Below are 19,487 nucleotides of genomic sequence, written 5' to 3'. Positions count from 1 at the left end.
TTCAACTCCCGTAGCGGCTGAGGTGACTGATGAAGCTCCCTGCCTTCTCAAGCTTGCCCCCTTGCCTGAGGCGTGTTGACCCTCAGGTTAAATCACCACCAGTCAGCTCTCCCTCTCCACGGGGAGAGCAGTCTCTGATCATCTGGGACTCGAACAACTTACATTTCAATTCTTCCGCACGTCCAGACTGATGAGAAAGAAAGGCAGCCTTACATTGAGAGAGCACCTTTCAAAACTGTGGATGCCCCCAAAGCATTTTGTAGCTAATTAAGGTATTTAAGTGTTGTCACTATGCTCCGATTGGAAATAGCAGTCAATTTGGGTACAGCATGCTCCCAGCAATGTGAGAGTGAGTAGAACATTGTCTCTTTAGTGATGTTGCTTCAGGGCTAAATCCTGCTCAGGGCACTGGGAATACTTTCCCCTGCTCATCTTTACAGTCACCCCAGAGGGCAGGTGAGGCCTCTGTTTAACATGAGATCGGTACGTCCAACAGTGCTGCACTGCCTCAGGACTGCACTGCCCCTATACTACCAGCTCTGGACTCTGGCGTGAAGCTTCTGACTCCAAACCATCAAGAGTTCCAACACAGGGCTGACACTTTCTGATGGCACAGTTGTTGTAAATATGGTGCTGGTCTCTTGAAGACAACACAGGAGTGAGTTATCTGACTTGAGGGACCGATGGAACCAGTCAGCGATCACCCCAGAGGGTGCAGTCCTCTCTCCCAGGGAGAATCGCAGAGCAGCCATGTAAATAAGCAGGTAAAGACTGGAGCTCTGCCCCAGGGCAGCCTGGAGCTGCAAACCTCCTGCACCTAACGTTTATCTCATCAATAAATACCTCTTGTTCCTGACAAAGTCTGCAATCTCTTGACGACACCATAACAGCCACAACATACCGAGAGTCTGAGCAGTAACGCTAAAAACGGTCAACATGAAAAGCTGTTGATGCAGCCTGTGCAGATGTGGTCAGATCATAGGATCAGAGAATTCCACAGTGCAGAAGGAGGCCATTCAGTCCATCCAATCTGCACTGAATGCAATCCCACCCAGGGCCAATCCCTGTAACCCCAGGTATTTTTATCCTAGCTAGACCCCCTGACACTAAGGGCAATTTAGCATGGCCAATCCACCTAACCTGCACATCTGGTGGGTTAGAGTGGCACAGTGGCCCAGTGGTTAGCACTGCTGCCTCACAGCGCCAGGGACCCGGGTTCGATTCCCAGCTTGGGTCACTGTCTGTGTGGAGTCTGCACGTTCTCCCCGTGTCTGCGTTTCCTCCCACATTCCAAAGATGTGTGAGTTAGGTGGATTGGCCATGCTAAATTGCCCCTTAGTGTCAGGGAGATTAGCAGGGTGAATATCTGGGGTTATGGGAATAGGGCCTGGATGGGATTGTTGTCGGTACAAACTCGATGGGCTGAATGGCCTCCTTCTGCACTGTCAGGATTCTATCATTTTATGATCTTTTGGACTGCGGGAGGAAATTGGAGCACCCGGAAGACGCCCACGCAGACACGGGGAGAAGGTGCAAACTCCACACAGACAGTCCGTGACCCGAGGTCAGAATTGAACCCGGGTCGCTGGCGCTGTGAGGCAGCTGTGCTAACCACTGAGCCACCAGATGGCACTGAGGAAGGTGTGTTTCACCAACATGGAAGTATCCACCGCTGTGACCGAGTCAGTACGTGTTGGATCTTAGGCAGGAAAGGGTGAATTTTTTCCCTTGCTGGGGAGGTTTTAAACTGCCATTCCAGGCACTCGATACAGGAGTTCAGTGTGCACCTCTGAGTGCCATTGTCTCTTTGATCCATTCATTCCGGATGTCACACGCTTCAGAATAGGCTGACATTTGGAACGGCGGATGAGGAGATGAATCAGCAGGGCCAGAGGCACATTGAGGTGTAGAGTTCCAACACTTGCCAGGAACACTGGCTGAGTTCTCAGTTAAATCTCTCACTCAATCTGCTCAATCCCTGTTACAGCAATGTCATGTGTCGTTTGCGGGGTGGGGGGGATGGGAGCGGCAAATAGGTCATTTCAAATCAGGTGTCTTTTCCCCTTCAGCCAAATACTCCACGAAACAAAGCACATTTCAGATTTCCTCTCATCTCAGATCCTCTCTCCAGCTTGAGAAACATCAAACCTAGAAGCAGGAGAAGGCCATTTGGCCCTGATCTGTCATTCATTGTGATCCATTGAGAATGAGGACAATGGAATGGAATTCAGGCAGAGAGACTGAGAGGTTCTTGAGCAAATTGACACAGCGCAGGGCAAGGTATTGGGAGGCTGAAAACTGGGTAAATCTCCAGGTCCAGATGAATTGTGCCCGAGGCTGCTGTGAGAGGCAAGGGAGGAGATTGCAGGGACTCTGGCCCGAATTTTCAATTCCTCTCTGGTCACGGGGGGAAGGTGCCAGATTACTGGAGAACAGCAAATGTAGTTCCACTATTTAAGAAGGGTTGTCGAGGTAAACCAGGGAACTACAGACCAGTGAGTCCCACGTCAGTGGTAGGGAAACGATTGGAGAAACTTCTGAAGGAGAGTGTCTGTCTCCACTTGGAGAGGAAAAGCTTGATCAGGGATAGCCAGCGTGGCTGTGTCAGAGGGAGGTCATGCCTAACAAATTTGATTAAGTTTTCTGAGGTGATCAGGTGTGTAGACGAGGGGAGTGCAGTTGATGCCGTTTATATGGATTTCAGCAAAGCCTTTGACAAGGTTCCACATGAGAGACTTGCAAAGAAGGTAAATTCACATGGGATACAGGGTAATTTGATGAAGTGGATTGAAAATTGGCTCAGTTGCCAGAGACAGAGGGTGATGACAGAAGGCTGCTTTAGTGACTGGAAGCCAGTGTCCAGTGGCGTACCACAGGGATCTGTGGTGGGGGTGGGATGCCTCACATCCTTTAAAAAGTATCTGGATGAGCACTTGGCACCTCACAACATTCAGGGCTATGGGCCAAGTGCTTGCAGATGGGATTAAGTGGGAGTTCAGGTGTTTCTAATGTGTCAGTACAGACTCGATGGGCTGAATGGCCTCTTCTGCGCTGTATGATTCTATGATCGAATTCAATATCCTGATCCCCCCTTTCCCCCATATCCCTGGATCCCTTTAGCCCCAAGAGCTATGTCTAGTTTCTTCTTGAAATCAAGACAACGTTTTGGCCTCAGCTCCTTTCTGTAGTGAATTCCACACATTCACCACTCTCTGGGTGAAGAAATTTCTCCTCACCTCAATTCTAAAAGGTTTACCCCTTATCCTCAAACTATGACCCCGAGTTCTGGATTCCCCCATCATTGGGAACATTCTTTCTGAACCTATCCAGTCGAACCCAGTTAGAATTTTAGAAATTTCTATGAGATCCCCTCTCACTCTTCTAAACTTCAGTGAATATAATCCTAACCGACTTAATCTCTCCTCAGATGACAGACCTGCCATCCCAGGAATCAGCTTGATAAATCTTCACTGCGCTCCCTCTATGGCAAGGACATCCTTCCTCAGATAAGGATACCAAAACTGCACACAATACTCCAGGTGTGGCCTCACCAATGTCCTGTACAATTGCAGCAAAACATCCCTATCCCTATACTCAAATCCTCTCGCTATGAAGGCCATTTCCTTCCCATTTGCCTTCTGTACTGCCTGCTGTACCTGCGTGCTTACTTTCAGCGACTGATGGACGAGTTCAGACACTGCTGCCAGGAACCAGATACACTGTTGGGGAATGGGGGGAGGAGAGGGGCACTCAGCATGAACCCAACAGCATTGGGAACTTTCAAAGACCCGAAACTGTGTCCAAAATGGGAAGCAGCAAGACACCTCATCACATTGGAAAGGCCTGGATTAAAAAGCACTGAAGGAAGAGGCCCTGACATTGACGGTTTTGGAATTACTGGTCAATCACTGGCCCACCACGACAACAGAAAGTCAAGGGGAGGCAATGGCCAAGTGGCATTATTGCTGGACTATTAATCCAGAAACTCAGCTGATGTCCTGGGGATCTGGGTTCGAATCCCACCACGGCAGATGGTGGAATTTAAATTCAATTTTTAAAAATCTGGAATTAAGAATCTACTGATGACCATGAAACTGTTGTCGATTGTCGGAAAAACCCATGTGGTTCACTAATGTCCTTGAGGGAAGGAAATCTGCCATCCTTACCCGGTCTGGCCTACATGTGACTCCAGAGCCACAGCAACGTGGTTGACTCTCAACTGCCCTCCAAGGGCAACGAGGGATGGGCAATAAATGCTGACGTAGTCAGAATTTACATCAGCAACGAATCCAGGGTTGTGGAGATAAGGTGGAGAAGTGGATTTGAGGATTATTAGTACAGATCAGTCATGATCCCGTCGAATGGCAGAGCAGAGTCGATGGGCCGAATGGCTTGCTTCTTATGGTTTTATTGTCCACAAAGACTGGAGTCACTGGTTCCTGACACGATTGCACTTTTAATAATCCTCCATCAAAAATACCCACTCGGAGAATCTGAAAACTGCAGCTATTCAGGTGCAAATTTAATTCAATGGGCAAATCACGATGATTTGTGAGCACCAGAGTGAACAAAGAAAATTCAAGACAATTCATTCATTGTTGCCTCGCTGACGCATCTTGAAGAATAAAAGACAGACCAATTCTCGTGTCAGTGAGAACAGGACAGGACGTTTGGATGCTGACATGGAGTTTTGTGTTCCCGGCACCAGTGGGAAGATTCCAGTCAGTGTGATGGACAATGGTGAATGGGGCACGTGACAAAGAGCTCGTCACTCCCCCCCCTGCCCCACCGCGGCCTTGTGTCTCCTCCAGCTCCGGGATTCACCATACAGCACAACTCTGTTTCCTCAGCAGCCAGGGAGCGAGGGGAGGGGGGGGAGCGCCGGAGCGAGAGGGGAGGGGAAAGAGCTGGAGTGATGGGGCTGGTGGGGGGGGGGGGGGGGGGGGTGGGGGAGGAGGAGCCGGAGCGAGGTTGGGGGGGGGGGGGGGGGGGGGGAGAAAGAAAGAGCCGGAGAGAGCGTGGTGGGGGGGTGAGCCGGAGTGAGGGGGGGGGGGGGGGGGGGAGAGAGAAGGGGGGGGGGGGGGAAAGAGCGGGAGGGGAGCAGGAGGGGGGGGGGGGAGCAGGAGGGAGGGGGGGAGCAGGAGGGGGGGGGATGCGGGAGGGGGGGAGGGGGGGGGTGTGCGCGAAGGGGGAGCGGGAGAGGGGGGAGCGGGAGGGGGGGAGCGGGGGAGGGGGGAGCGGGAGAGGGGGGAGCGGGAGGGGGGAGCGGGAGGGGGGGAGCGGGAGGGGGGGAGCGGGAGGGGGGGAGCGGGAGGGGGGGAGCGGGAGGGGGGGAGCGGGAGGGGGGGAGCGGGAGGGGGGGAGCGGGAGGGGGGGAGCGGGAGGGGGGAGCGGGAGGGGGGGAGCGGGAGGGGGGAGCGGGAGGGGGGGAGCGGGAGGGGGGGAGCGGGAGGGGGGAGCGGGAGGGGGGGAGCGGGAGGGGGGGAGCGGGAGGGGGGGAGCGAGAGGGGGGGAGCGGGAGGGGGGAGCGGGATGGGGGGAGAGCGGGGGGGGGGGGGAGAGCTGGAGGGGGGGGGAGAGCTGGGGGGGGGGGGGGAGAGCTGGGGGGGGGGGAGAGCTGGGGGGGGGGGGGGAGAGCTGGGGGGGGGGGAGAGCTGGAGGGGGGGGGGAAGAGCTGGAGGGGGGGGGAGAGCTGGAGGGGGGGGGGAGAGCTGGAGGGGGGGGGAGAGCTGGAGGGGGGGGGGAGAGCTGGAGGGGGGGGGGAGAGCTGGAGGGGGGGGGGGGAGAGCTGGAGGGGGGGGGGGAGAGCTGGAGGGGGGGGGGGAGAGCTGGAGGGGGGGGGGGAGAGCTGGAGGGGGGGGGGGAGAGCTGGAGGGGGGGGGAGAGCTGGAGGGGGGGGGGGAGAGCTGGAGGGGGGGGGGAGAGCTGGAGGGGGGGGGGAGAGCTGGGGGGGGGGGGGAGAGCTGGAGGGGGGGTGAGAGCTGGAGGGGGGGGGGAGAGCTGGAGGGGGGGGGGGAGAGCTGGAGGGGGGGGGGAGAGCTGGAGGGGGGGGGGGAGAGCTGGAGGGGGGGGGGGGGGAGCTGGAGGGGGGGGGGAGCTGGAGGGGGGGGGGAGAGCTGGAGGGGGGGGGGGGAGAGCTGGAGGGGGGGGGGGAGAGCTGGAAGGGGGGGGAGAGCTGGAGGGGGGGGGGGAGAGCTGGAGGGGGGGGGAGAGCTGGAGGGGGGGGGAGAGCTGGAGGGGGGGGGAGAGCTGGAGGGGGGGGGGGGAGAGCTGGAGGGGGGGGGAGAGCTGGAGGGGGGGGAGAGCTGGAGGGGGGGGAGAGCTGGAGGGGGGGGAGAGCTGGAGGGGGGGGGGAGAGCTGGAGGGGGGGGGAGAGAGCTGGAGGGGGGGGAGAGCTGGAGGGGGGGGAGAGCTGGAGGGGGGGGAGAGCTGGAGGGGGGGGAGAGCTGGAGGGGGGGGGGAGAGCTGGAGGGGGGGGGGAGAGCTGGAGGGGGGGGGAGAGCTGGAGGGGGGGGGGAGAGCTGGAGGGGGGGGGGAGAGCTGGAGGGGGGGGGGAGAGCTGGAGGGGGGGGGAGAGCTGGAGGGGGGGGGGGAGAGCTGGAGGGGGGGGGGGAGAGCTGGAGGGGGGGGGGGAGAGCTGGAGGGGGGGGGGGAGAGCTGGAGGGGGGGGGGGAGAGCTGGAGGGGGGGGGGAGAGCTGGAGGGGGGGGGGGAGAGCTGGAGGGGGGGGGGAGAGCTGGAGGGGGGGGGGAGAGCTGGAGGGGGGGGGAGAGCTGGAGGGGGGGGGGAGAGCTGGAGGGGGGGGGAGAGCTGGAGGGGGGGGGGGAGCTGGAGGGGGGGGGGAGAGCTGGAGGGGGGGGGGAGAGCTGGAGGGGGGGGGGAGAGCTGGAAGGGGGGGGAGAGCTGGAGGGGGGGGGGGGAGAGCTGGAGGGGGGGGGGGAGAGCTGGAGGGGGGGGGAGAGCTGGAGGGGGGGGAGAGCTGGAGGGGGGGGAGAGCTGGAGGGGGGGGGAGAGCTGGAGGGGGGGGAGAGCTGGAGGGGGGGGAGAGCTGGAGGGGGGGGGAGAGCTGGAGGGGGGGGGGAGAGAGCTGGAGGGGGGGGAGAGCTGGAGGGGGGGGAGAGCTGGAGGGGGGGGAGAGCTGGGAGGGGGGGGGGGAGAGCTGGAGGGGGGGGGGGAGAGCTGGAGGGGGGGGGGGGGAGAGCTGGAGGGGGGGGGCGAGAGCTGGAGGGGGGGGGGAAAGCTGGAGGGGGGGGGGAGAGCTGGAGGGGGGGGAGAGAGCTGGAGGGGGGGGGAGAGAGCTGGAGGGCGGGGGGAGAGAGCTGGAGACGGGGGGAGAAGCGGGAGGGGGGGGAGCGGGAGGGGCGGAGCGGGAGAGGGGGAGCGGGAGGGGGGGAGCGGGAGGGGGGGAGCGGGAGGGGGGGAGCGGGAGGGGGGGAGCGGGAGGGGGGGAGCGGGAGGGGGGAGCGGGAGGGGGGGAGCGGGAGGGGGGGAGCGGGAGGGGGGGAGCGGGAGGGGGGGAGCGGGAGGGGGGGAGCGGGAGGGGGGAGCACGGAGGAATGAGGGGGTGTGAGGAGCGACGGGGAGCGAGTGAGTGAACATTGGCAGGGTTAGGTTTGTATGCACCGGAATTTAGAAGAGGTTGACAGGTGTTGACAGGGTGGATGTGGAGAGGATGCTTCCCCTTGTCAGAGAATCTCGAACTCAGGCTCACTCATTGAAGACCGGGGTGAGGGAACATTGTTTTCTCAAGTGTCGGGGTCTTTGGAACTCTCTCCCTCAAAAGGCAATGGGGCAGAGTCAGGGAATATCCTTCAGGGAGAGCTGGATAGATTCCTGATTAACAGGGAGGTGAAAGGCAGTCATGAGGGGCTAGGGTTAGAATCAGATCAGCCATGATCTTACTCAATGGTGCAGCAGGCCCGAGGGGCCGAGTGGCCTTCTCCTGCCCCTAATTCATGCATCACATTCTGCACAAGCTCAATCTAAAGACTGTCTTCTTTAAACACCGTTCAACGCAGAGAGAAGACAAAGCTTACCTTGCACCTTGTACTAGGAGCCTCATGATGGGACTAAACATCCCAATGTGTTATAATGATGCACCAGTCATTGGCTTTACAAATGCCTCAAGACGTCGCACTCTCACCTCTGAACCAGGGAATGGTGGGGTGATAATGACCTTCCAGTGTCACACTGAGGGAGTGCCGCACTGTTAGGGGTGCTGCCTCTTGGATAAGATCCTAACCCAAGTCTGGTCTGCCGTGACAGGCAGGTACGAGACATTATGTGGGCAGTGTTTTGCGGAAGAACTGGGGACTTCTCCCCAGTCTCCGGCCAATAGTTCTCCCTCAACTGTAATATGTGAAAGGGATTCCTGTTCATTGTCACGTTGCTGTTAGTGGGATCTTGCTGTGTGAAAATTGGCATCCGTGTTTTCTACATTACTTCAGAATTATTCCACTGGCTAAGTTGTGAAAAATGTGGTAAAAATGCAGATTCATTTCCAGAGTCACACACAGCATATCTTTCATTCAGTATGTGGTCAAACAGGGAAAATCTGTGTGGTCATGGTTCATGGAATAATATGTCAGCATTATGTGCGCAATGGGGTCTTCCCACATCCAGCGGGAACCAGATGTCGGAGTGATCCTCCAAAAACTCCAGCATGGTTCCCATGCCAACCCCGATGGTCTCACTTTGGCCTTGTGTGAACAATGGCAGTCAGAGTGACAATTTATCCATGGTCAACTTGGGAAGAGGCTGGGAGGATCAGAGCAGGCAGCACCCTGATCAGACCATCAATCCCCCTCCTCACTTACGTGCTTCCTTCCTGCCCTTGGCTGTTTCCTCCGACTCATCCTCCTCTTCATTTCCACCGTCATTATCTTCATCATCTTCATCTTCATCCTCATCGTCCTCATCGTCCTCCACTGAGAACAGGGTATCTAGGCCAGGAGTGTGCTCAGGTTATTAAGGAGTCAAGGCACCAGGAGTTTGTACAGTGTTCCACAAATCAGAGGCCACACTTCAGCAAGAATTCATGTTGACTCAGTGTTAACCACATTAGCTCAGATCGCTACCAAAGCAGTGACCTGTGTACCCGACTCTGGAACCAGGTGTCCCACCCCAGGACTAACCAATTCGCCAATAAAATGTAGGGGGGGAAGCTCACAGCTTGCAATGAGATACCGTCTTGAACACAGTCAAACATCCCAAGGTGTTTTGTGAGCATCATTATCAAGACTAGGTTTGATCAGGTGTCCCAAAGAATTGGTGACAGAGGGAAACTTGAATGAGCATCTTTCAAAAGGAGAGAGCACGCCAGAGGTCGAGGGATGGCATCTGTGCGTGGTGGATGATTAGATTCAGGATATCCAAGCAGCCAGAATGGGCAGAGCGCAGAGATTCTGGAGGAGATAGGGAGGGGTGAGGAGATAGGGAGGGGTGAGGTCATGGAGTGACTCAAAAACAAGTATGAACACTTCAACATTGAGGCATTGCTTAACAGGTCTGGCCTCCATGTGACTCCAGAGACACAGCAATTGGCCATGCTAAATTGACCCGAGTGTCAGGGGGATTGGCAGGGTAAGAGGACAGCGTGGGATTGTGGTCGGTGCAGACTCGATGGGCCAAATGGCCTCCTTCTGCACTGTATGGATTCTATGATACTCTCCTGGGACACTAAGGGGGAATTTAGCACGGCCAATCCACCTAAACAAACATATCACAATGGTGAGCGCGAGTGACTTGCGTTTGTGTTGTCAGCACTTTGGATGACTTCAAGTTGGTTGAGAAGACAAGTGTTGGAACAGGGAGCAAAGCGATGGCTGAAGGTAGCAGCGGGTGGGCTGAGGGAGGGTCGGCATGGGCTGATGTTGTGCGACAGGAGGTTCATCTCAGAGACAGAAAGATGTCACCAAGGTTCAGAACAGTCTGCTTCAGCCTCAGAACATGGGCTTGGGAGGAGGAGGAAGAGTGAGAGCTGACAGTGGCTGATTTGACAGGTGCTGCTGAGGATCAAGGGGGTCAGAACACCAAACGGTGACATATTGCTGCTTTTAACATGCTGACTGAGCCACCAGCGAGATGCAGCATTCCCTTTGTTCCTTTCAATTCAAGATAATGGGGGTGAAACTGCCCTGTGACACAAAATAGATGCAGTCACATCCTCCACTGCTATTTTACACTGCAAGGGTGGCAGTACAGTGGCACAGCTGCCTCACAGAGCCAGGGATCCGGGTTCGATTCCCGACTTGGGTCACCGTCTGTGCGGAGTTTGCACATTCTCCCTGTGGAATTCAGAAGAATGAGGGGGAGATCTTATAGAAACATCCAAGATTATGAAGGGAATAGATAAGATAGAAGCAGGGAGGCTGTTTCCACTGGCAGGTGAAAGTAGAACTAATAAGGGGCGATTTCGGACCGAGTTGAGGAGGAACTTCTTCACACAAAGGGTTGTAAATCTATGGAATTCCCTGCCCAGTGAAGCAGTTGAGGCTACCTCATTGAATGTTTTTAAGGCAAGGATAGATAAATTTTTGAACAGTAAAGGAATTAAGGGTTATGGTGAGCGGGCGGGTAAGTGGAACTGAGTCCATGAAAAGATCGGCCATGATCTTATTGAATGGTGGAGCAGGCTCGAGGGGCCAGATGGCCTACTCCTGCTCCTAGTTCTTATGTTATGTTCTTATGTGCCTGAGTTTCCTCCGGGTGCCCCGGTTTCCTCCCAAACTCCAAAATAGGTGGATTGGCAATGATAAATTCCCCCTTAGTGTCCCAGGAGAGAATCAAATAATCCATACAGTACAGAAGGAGGCTGTTCGGCCCATCAAGCCTGCGCCAACCACAATCCCACACAGTCCTATTCCCGTAACGCCACATATTTACCCTGCTAATCCTCCTGACACTAAGCGGCAATTTAGCACAGCCAATCCACCTAACTCGCACATCTTTGGACTGTGGGAGGAAACCGGAGCACCCGGAGGAAACCCACACAGACACGGGGAGAACGTGCAGACTCCACACAGACAGTGACCCGAACCGGGAATCGAACCCGGGTCCCTGGCGCCGAGACAGCAGTGCTAATCACTGTGCCACCGTGCCACCCCACAGTGACCCTCCCGCCTCATCACCAGGGCTCAGACTGCTGGAGCAATGGATTGCCACATACCAGAGACACTGACAGCGAAGTGAGAGGTCACGCTGCCGGAAGGTCCGTTGGTGACACAGGTGTAGAGGCCGGAATCCTCTCGCACGGAGTTGGTGATCTGGAGATACTCGGCAGTGATTCGGGTGCGGTTGCTGGTGAGCAGCTGTACTCCGTCCTTGGTCCAGTCGATGCTCTGGACATCCTCCCTCAGGCGGCAGCACAGTTCCAGGGTGTTCCCCGGGTAGGCAGAGTACGGCTCGATCTCGGGCTTCTGCTTCAAGGACACTGCAAGGCAAATGGCAAAACGGTTGATGTCAGCGTGCGGCCATCGCTGCAACATAACCACAACATCCATTCATCACGATGCCCGTTGGCAGGAACGCAAGGCACAACTGCTGCCAACGTCCCCAGAGAATCGGCTGAATCGGCCATCGCAAACACAGCTGCAAGTGTGGTTGACACCTCAGGTGCAGTCGGCAAACAGCCATGCCCCATCCAAACACCATCATTGGGCAGCACAGTGGGGCAATCACATGAACCCCCGCCCCCCCCACAGCCGTGACAGGGACAAGTCAATCTGGGAAGAGAGGGGGAGAGGGGGAGAAAGAGAGGCAGGAGAGTAAGTGAGGGAGGGAGAGAAAGGGAGGGAGGGAGCGAAAGGGAGGGAGGGAGTGAAAGGGAGGGAGGGAGAGAAAGAAAGGGAGGGAGGGAGACATAGACAAAGAGGGAGGTAGAGAAAGGGGGAGGGACAGACAGAGAGGGAGAGAGAAGGGGAGGGGGAAAGAGGGAGAATAAAGGAGGGAAGGGGGTGTTGTGTCTGTACAGGCTCATCAAGTCATTTCAGCGGGTAACTAACTGCTGTCCCTCGCCGAGGACATTTACATTATTCCCTCAAGTGTCCTGTTTTAAAATGTTGAAGAATCCTCAAAAGCCCTCATCAGAAGAACGATCTTGATTAAGTCAGACAGAGAGGTGGACAGGGGGGTATTCACTGTCCCATTGCCTTCTCGGAGTGGGGGGGGGGGAAGAGAGGAATTTGTTTGAGTGCATGTTGTAATCCAGTGGGACTGCAGATGCGCCTCTCAGTGAAGTGCTTCATTATTTCTCCGAGTGTCTGGGTTTCAAAGCACTAACCCAATTTATCCCTGCGCCTCATCCATCAAGCCGGTTGGCCACGCAGCACAGAACACTTTCAGGCACTCATGACTTCGATCCTTTCTGCTCTTTGCCAAACCGACTTCCGATTCCTGGTGTCCACGGAGACTAGTTTGTGTGGAAACGACCGGCACTGTCTCATCAATCTTCCCGCTCTCCTGTCCAAACTCCTGAAGGCCGGAGCTTCCGATGCAGGCCCAGCCCATGGTCGGTGACACGTTGCTGCGTCTCTCTCTCTGTCTCCTCCCTTCCCCAGGACAACTCAGTTCCCAGCACAGCTCAGCCTGCAGTATTCCCTCTATACACACCAACTTCATGTTGGAAAACTCTCAGGATGCACCCGGAGACATCAGAGCAGAAGCAGGCCATTCAGCCCATTGAGTCTGCTCTGCCATTCAATGAGATCATCACTAACCTGGTCTGATAATCCTCAATCCCACATCCCCCGCCCTATCCCCATCACCCTGGATCCCCAAACTGATTAAAAATCTCAGTCTTGAACCGTGGATAGGATGTAACGTCACACTCTCGCTGCACCAAATTTGGCCAGGGCTCAGGATACAGACATCAAAATAAGTGCTTACATAGAAACATAGAAAACTACAGCACAAACAGGCCCTTTGGCCCCACAAGTTGTGCCGAACATATCCCTACCTTTTTAGGCCTACCTATAACCCTCCATCCTATTAAGTCCCATGTACTCATCCAGGAGTCTCTTAAAAGACCCTATTGAGTTTGCCTCCACCACCACTGACGGCAGCCGATTCCACTCGCCCACCACCCTCTGTGTGAAAAACTTACCCCTAACATTTCCCCTGTACCTACCCCCCAGCACCTTAAACCTGTGTCCTCTCGTAGCAGCCATTTCCACCCTGGGAAAAAGCTTCTGAGAGTCCACCCGATCTATGCCTCTCAACATCTTATACACCTCTATTAGGTCTCCTCTCATCCTTCGTCTCTCCAAGGAGAAAAGACCGAGCTCCCTCAGCCTATCCTCATAAGGCATGCCACTCAATCCAGGCAACATCCTTGTAAATCTCCTCTGCACCCTTTCAATTATTTCAAGTTTGCCTTTAGCTGTCGCCTTTAACAATCTCAGGTCCTGCACACCTCGGGTGCGAGAGGGAAAGTGAGAGAGGGAAAAGTTCAAAGGAGGTTAGAGGGGCAACTTTTTGTTTTACACAGAGTGTGTCTGGAACGTACTGCTGGGGGTGGTGGTGGAGGCAGGTACGATAGTGGGGGGGGGGTTAAGGGGCTTTAGATAAAAGCACGAGAATATGCAAGGAATAGAGGAATGTGGAGCAGGAGCAGACAGAAGGGAGTTAGTTTAATTTGGTGCCATGTTGGGCACTACATGGTGGGCTGAAGGGCCTGTTCCGGCGCCGTACTGTTCTGGATTGTTCCGGCGCCGTACTGTTCTGGATTGTTCCGGCACTGTACTGTTCTGGATTGTTCCGGCGCCGTACTGTTCTGGATTGTTCCGGCGCCGTACTGTTCTGGATTGTTCCGGCGCCGTACTGTTCTGGATTGTTCCGGCGCCGTACTGTTCTGGATTGTTCTGGCACTGTACTGTTCTGGATTGTTCCGGCACTGTACTGTTCTGGATTGTTCCGGCACTGTACTGTTCTGGATTGTTCCGGCACTGTACTGTTCTGGATTGTTCCGGCACTGTACTGTTCTGGATTGTTCCGGCACTGTACTGTTCTGGATTGTTCCGGCACTGTACTGTTCTGGATTGTTCCGGCGCCGTACTGTTCTGGATTGTTCCGGCGCCGTACTGTTCTGGATTGTTCCGGCGCCGTACTGTTCTGGATTGTTTAGGCGCCGTACTGTTCTGGATTGTTCCGGCGCCGTACTGTTCTGGATTGTTCCGGCGCCGTACTGTTCTGGATTGTTCCGGCGCCGTACTGTTCTGGATTGTTCCGGCGCCGTACTGTTCTGGATTGTTCCGGCGCCGTACTGTTCTGGATTGTTCCGGCGCCGTACTGTTCTGGATTGTTCCGGCGCCGTACTGTTCTGGATTGTTCCGGCACTGTACTGTTCTGGATTGTTCAGGCGCCGTACTGTTCTGGATTGTTCCGGCGCCGTACTGTTCTGGATTGTTCCGGCGCCGTACTGTTCTGGATTGTTCCGGCGCCGTACTGTTCTGGATTGTTCCGGCACTGTACTGTTCTGGATTGTTCAGGCGCCGTACTGTTCTGGATTGTTCCGGCGCCGTACTGTTCTGGATTGTTCCGGCGCCGTACTGTTCTGGATTGTTCCGGCGCCGTACTGTTCTGGATTGTTCCGGCGCCGTACTGTTCTGGATTGTTCCGGCGCCGTACTGTTCTGGATTGTTCCGGCGCCGTACTGTTCTGGATTGTTCCGGCGCCGTACTGTTCTGGATTGTTCCGGCGCCGTACTGTTCTGGATTGTTCCGGCGCTGTACTGTTCTGGATTGTTCCGGCGCCGTACTGTTCTGGATTGTTCCGGCACTGTACTGTTCTGGATTGTTCTGGCACTGTACTGTTCTGGATTGTTCTGGCACTGTACTGTTCTGGATTGTTCCGGCACTGTACTGTTCTGGATTGTTCTGGCACTGTACTGTTCTGGATTGTTCCGGCGCTGTACTGTTCTGGATTGTTCCGGCACTGTACTGTTCTGGATTGTTCTGGCACTGTACTGTTCTGGATTGTTCCGGCGCCGTACTGTTCTGGATTGTTCCGGCGCTGTACTGTTCTGGATTGTTCCGGCGCTGTACTGTTCTGGATTGTTCCGGCACTGTACTGTTCTGGATTGTTCTGGCACTGTACTGTTCTGGATTGTTCCGGCGCTGTACTGTTCTGGATTGTTCCGGCACTGTACTGTTCTGGATTGTTCTGGCACTGTACTGTTCTGGATTGTTCTGGCACTGTACTGTTCTGGATTGTTCCGGCGCTGTACTGTTCTGGATTGTTCCGGCACTGTACTGTTCTGGATTGTTCTGGCACTGTACTGTTCTGGATTGTTCCGGCGCTGTACTGTTCTGGATTGTTCCGGCGCTGTACTGTTCTGGATTGTAGGACATCCCCGTTTCAGAGGCAGCTGAAGTGAAGCCACTGTTTTAAATGCAGTCTCCAATTTGCGCACCTGAAGCAGAGGGTTCACCCTCTTTTGTGTAAAGATGGTCCTTAATAATCACCGTCAACAGGCAGAACATTCCGGGGGCGATTCTCCCATCCCCGGCTGGGAGATTTCAGCAGGGGGGAGGGCTGGATTAGCGCAATCGCGCTGGGCGTCCGGCCCTGAGTGAACGGTGCGAGGCTGGGGGAGGGGCAGTGATCGAGGCAGGCCGGGGACTGGGCCCGGGCCTTCTTGGGGGGGCCAGTGATTGGGCCATGGGGCGGGGGGGGAGGGCCGAGGGCCAGGGATACGGGAAGGAGGGGCTGGCCAGCAATCGGGAGGCCTGCCATGTGGGGCCAGTAGTCCGCTCAGCGCTGTGCTGCCAGCATCCCGGGCGGGAATAGGCTCCACCCCATTAACCCTGTTCTTCTCTCCACAGACGCTGCCTGGTCTGCTGAACAATTTCAACATTTTTATTTCTGACGCCAGCCTCATGCAAGTTCCCGGGGTCAACATTTCACAAATCCTGCATTTACCACGAGCAGAAAGCTCAACCACTTGGGAGAGAGATGGAGAAAGAAAAAACTAAAGAGAGAGAGAGAGTTTTTCAAAGTTTATTTATTAGTGTCACAAGTCGGCTTACATTAACACTGCAATGAAGTTACTGTGAAAGTCCCCTGGTCGCCACACTCCGGCGCCTGTTCGGGTTACACTGAGGGAGAATTTAGCACCCTAACCAGCACGTCTTTCGGACTGTGGGAGGAAACCGGAGCACCCGGAGGAAACCCACGCAGACATGGGGAGAACGTGCAGACTCCGCACAGACAGAGACCCAGGCCGGGAATCGAACCCGGGTCCCTGGCGCTGTGAGGCAGCAGTGCTAACCACCGTGCCGAGCTTAGTCTTTTGTTTCTGAGCTTAAGTTGCTGCAAGCGTTTCGACTGTCTGTGGAACGCTGCCCCCCACCCCGCCCCCCTTTCAGGGTTGAGTTTCCCACTCCCCAGTGAGGTGACCCAGGTTAACGTTGCCTCAGCTAGAGGGACGTCCACTAAGAGTGGGCCACGGATTTTCTCCACCTCACAGCCACTGACAATCGCTTGCTGCAGCTGGGCAGCTAATGTGGACCAGGTTTCAGCTCCGTGTGAGGATAGATTCCTTGCCTGCTTTGAGGCACTCTCTTACCCGAGCGGTAATCCCTACCCCCACTGTTCAGCGCTGCGTCAAACTTAACCCTCGCAGCGCTGGGATCTTTTCAGAACACAGGAGTTCAGGGAGATTTCATCCTCAGCACCCACACAAACACCAAGAGCCACACAGCAGAGAAACTCAATGAGCATCCTTCACATCCTCAGGACATTGCACAGAGCTTGACCACCAAGCCAGCATGTTAAACTCCAGTCAGTACTGGCAGCCGATAGATAGCAAGCTCTCATTGCGGGCAATCGGCTAACAATCAGATCATTGGTTACTTTTTAAGTGACATTTTTGATTTGAGTTATCATTGTCACATGTATTAGTATACAGTCAAAAGTATTGTTTCTGGCGCGCTATACAGACAAAGCATACCGTTCATAGAGAAGGAAAGGAGAGAGTGCAGAATGTAGTGTTACAGTCATAGCTAGGATGTAGAGAAAGATCAACTTAATGTATGGTAGGTCCACTCAAAAGTCTGACAGCAGCAGGGAAGAAGCTGTTGAGTTGGTTGGTGCGTGTTTTCACTCTAAAATATTATATTTTGTAAACATTGATTGAGGGAAAAGTATTGTGCAGGATTTTGAGTAAAAACCCTCTCTGCTTTTCTTCGATGAGATTGGGTCTTTGGCATTCACCGTGAGAAGGCTGGCAAGTGCCTTGCCTTCCTGCTTCCCCTGACAGATGGTAACTCCAACACCCCGTCAGTAAGCACTAGCAGTGCCAACATGGACTTCAAGCCCTGGAGTGGGATTTGAACCCAGCACACCTTTTAAATCAGACAACGACTAACCCCCACCCCCCAACCAACCATGGATGGGAGAGGAGATGGTGGTGGAGGGGGGGGGGGGGGGGGAGGAGGAGAGGGAAAGCAAGAGACAGAGATGAACATGTTCACCACACATCATCGCGAAACAATTCCCAGCAGCCAGCCCCACACGGATAACTGGAAGTAAATCATCTTTCGACCCACCTGAGCAGGGATAGGCTCCAGTAATAAATACAAGATAGGGGAGTGAGAGGAGAAAGAGGAGGCCATTTGGCCCACTGTACCGGTACTAGCACTCTGAAGAGGATGTCCAATTGATTCAACTCCCTCACTCTTTGCCCATGGCCCGGCCAATGTTTCATCTTTAAGTATTTATCCAATTCCCTTTTGAAAATGATCACGGAATTGGTTCATCGTCCTTTTAGCCAGATCATAACTCAACTGGGTAAAAGCATTCACATCTCTCCTCAGTATCTGTGGGTTAAACAGCCCCCTGCCGGTGTTGGTGATGAACTTCCACACTCCAGTTGACCAATGAAATGTGGGTGACCAAAGGGCCAACTCTGGGTGGAAAGCAAGCATCTTCAGAGGAGACAGGGCAATCTCAACTGGACCAAGAGTCACCTGTACCTCCTCCCAGGGGTAGCACGGAGCTCCCGCTCAGGGGTAGCACGGAGCTGACGGAAGCCCCAGATTAGTCAAGAGATGCCCAGCACCAACAATGTTCACCGCAGGTTGCCATTGGGAGCTGTACCCTCACCGCCAGGATTCATGGCTGCTCCTTGCAGGCGAGGAGGGAAAGCCACACGTCATTCACCACTCACCTCCCTGCTCCCCCATTCCCCCCAGCCTCATAGCCCAAAACAAAGGCAGAGCGGTGGCAGGAAGGGGGCATCAAAACAGTCAAGAAAACTTATCTGAGCAGCATGTGCCTGGTCACCATCTCAAATGGAAGAATGGGGACAAACTGAGCACCTCCCCCCCCCCCCCCCTCCCCCAACCGATCTGGCTCAAAGCCCTGATTAATATAAAAATACCGCGAGTATAAGCTGGGAAGGAGGTGAATTCATCCGGTTTTCCAACTGCGAAGGGAGTTTCCCCAAACTCCCATCCTGTACTGCAACAGAGATAGAGCGAAAGCAGGGGCAGGACGTGTTGGAGGGATTAACCCTGCCTTCCAAAACCAACAGCCCTGGGCCCCTTCACCACACTCCCCTGCCCCGCCACCGTCCACCTCTCTCTGTGCTTTCCTGCTTTCCAATGGAGCTGAACCAGAGAGAGGGAGAGGCTTGGGGAACACAGGCCCAGTGAACTGATCGGCCAGGCCTGAGCACACACTGCTGTGTCTGTCGCCAGTGACTGCAATAAAGCTCACAACAAAGGAACAAGCAAAGGAAAGTGCCCAACAATGAAGGAATTGAATGTCTATCCTTCATCAGCAGGTTAACCAGCCCCCCAGCTCCCTCCCCCAGCTCATCCCACCGCCCACCCCCCCGCCTTTCTCCTATTCTCTCTGACAGGGATTCCCAGCTGGGGGGCTGCTGAAGGCATTTCCTGAACTAAAGCACACATGCCATCGAGTCCCGCAAATCCCCAACAGGAAATGGGCCTAAGACAGCCTTTCGGAATGGTGGTGTGGGCTCCCGGACACAAACGGCCACTGCGTGAGTCAGAATTTAATGACTAGCTGACTGCCAGAAACCAGAGAGCCAACCACCCCCCCCTCGTCCCGTCCCCGGCTCATTCATTAAGGGAAACTGGAAGCTGCTCTCTCTCCTGTCAATATTCATACAGTCACCGGCTGACTGGAGTAAAACAAAATACGGGGGGGGGGGGGGGGGGGGAGGAGGGGATTGCTGCTTGGTGGTTACGGACATCGCCAACTTGAGGCAGTCCGTCACATCACCAGCTTCCTTCACTCATCTTAATACAGTACCAAAGACAGGGAGTTCAGGGCTGCGTCACCCACAGCCTTTCATTCAGGATTTGATGGAAAGCAGGAAGGGATTAAGGGGCGGTGGGGGTTAGAAAAGTCTGCAACACACAGGATGAGGGAGCCCCATGGGCTGGGGAAGGAGAGGGGGGTGGGGGGTGGAGGTGGGCCCATGGTCTGTGAGCTGGAACGCGGAGCAAAGTTCCCGTCAGC

The 19,487-nt window shown here is 55.3% G+C and overlaps 1 protein-coding gene across 2 annotated transcripts in view; it reads right to left on the bottom strand.

The window, feature by feature from the left end:
* The window catches only part of LOC144510113 (fibroblast growth factor receptor 1-like), a 231,494-nt gene that overhangs the window by 66,665 nt on the left and 145,342 nt on the right, over nucleotides 1-19,487 (bottom strand). For both annotated transcript variants that reach the window (XM_078239392.1, XM_078239393.1), the window contains exons 3-4: nucleotides 11,167-11,430; nucleotides 8,816-8,941 (exon numbers count right to left, since the gene is read on the bottom strand). In XM_078239392.1, coding sequence (XP_078095518.1) covers nucleotides 8,816-8,941; nucleotides 11,167-11,430 — 390 coding nt within the window. The remainder of the gene's footprint in view (nucleotides 1-8,815; nucleotides 8,942-11,166; nucleotides 11,431-19,487) is intronic.

The sequence above is a fragment of the Mustelus asterias genome, chromosome 22 (genome assembly GCF_964213995.1).
Source record: "Mustelus asterias chromosome 22, sMusAst1.hap1.1, whole genome shotgun sequence".
Lineage (NCBI taxonomy): Eukaryota > Metazoa > Chordata > Chondrichthyes > Carcharhiniformes > Triakidae > Mustelus > Mustelus asterias.
This window is presented reverse-complemented; position numbering and strand designations above follow the sequence as displayed.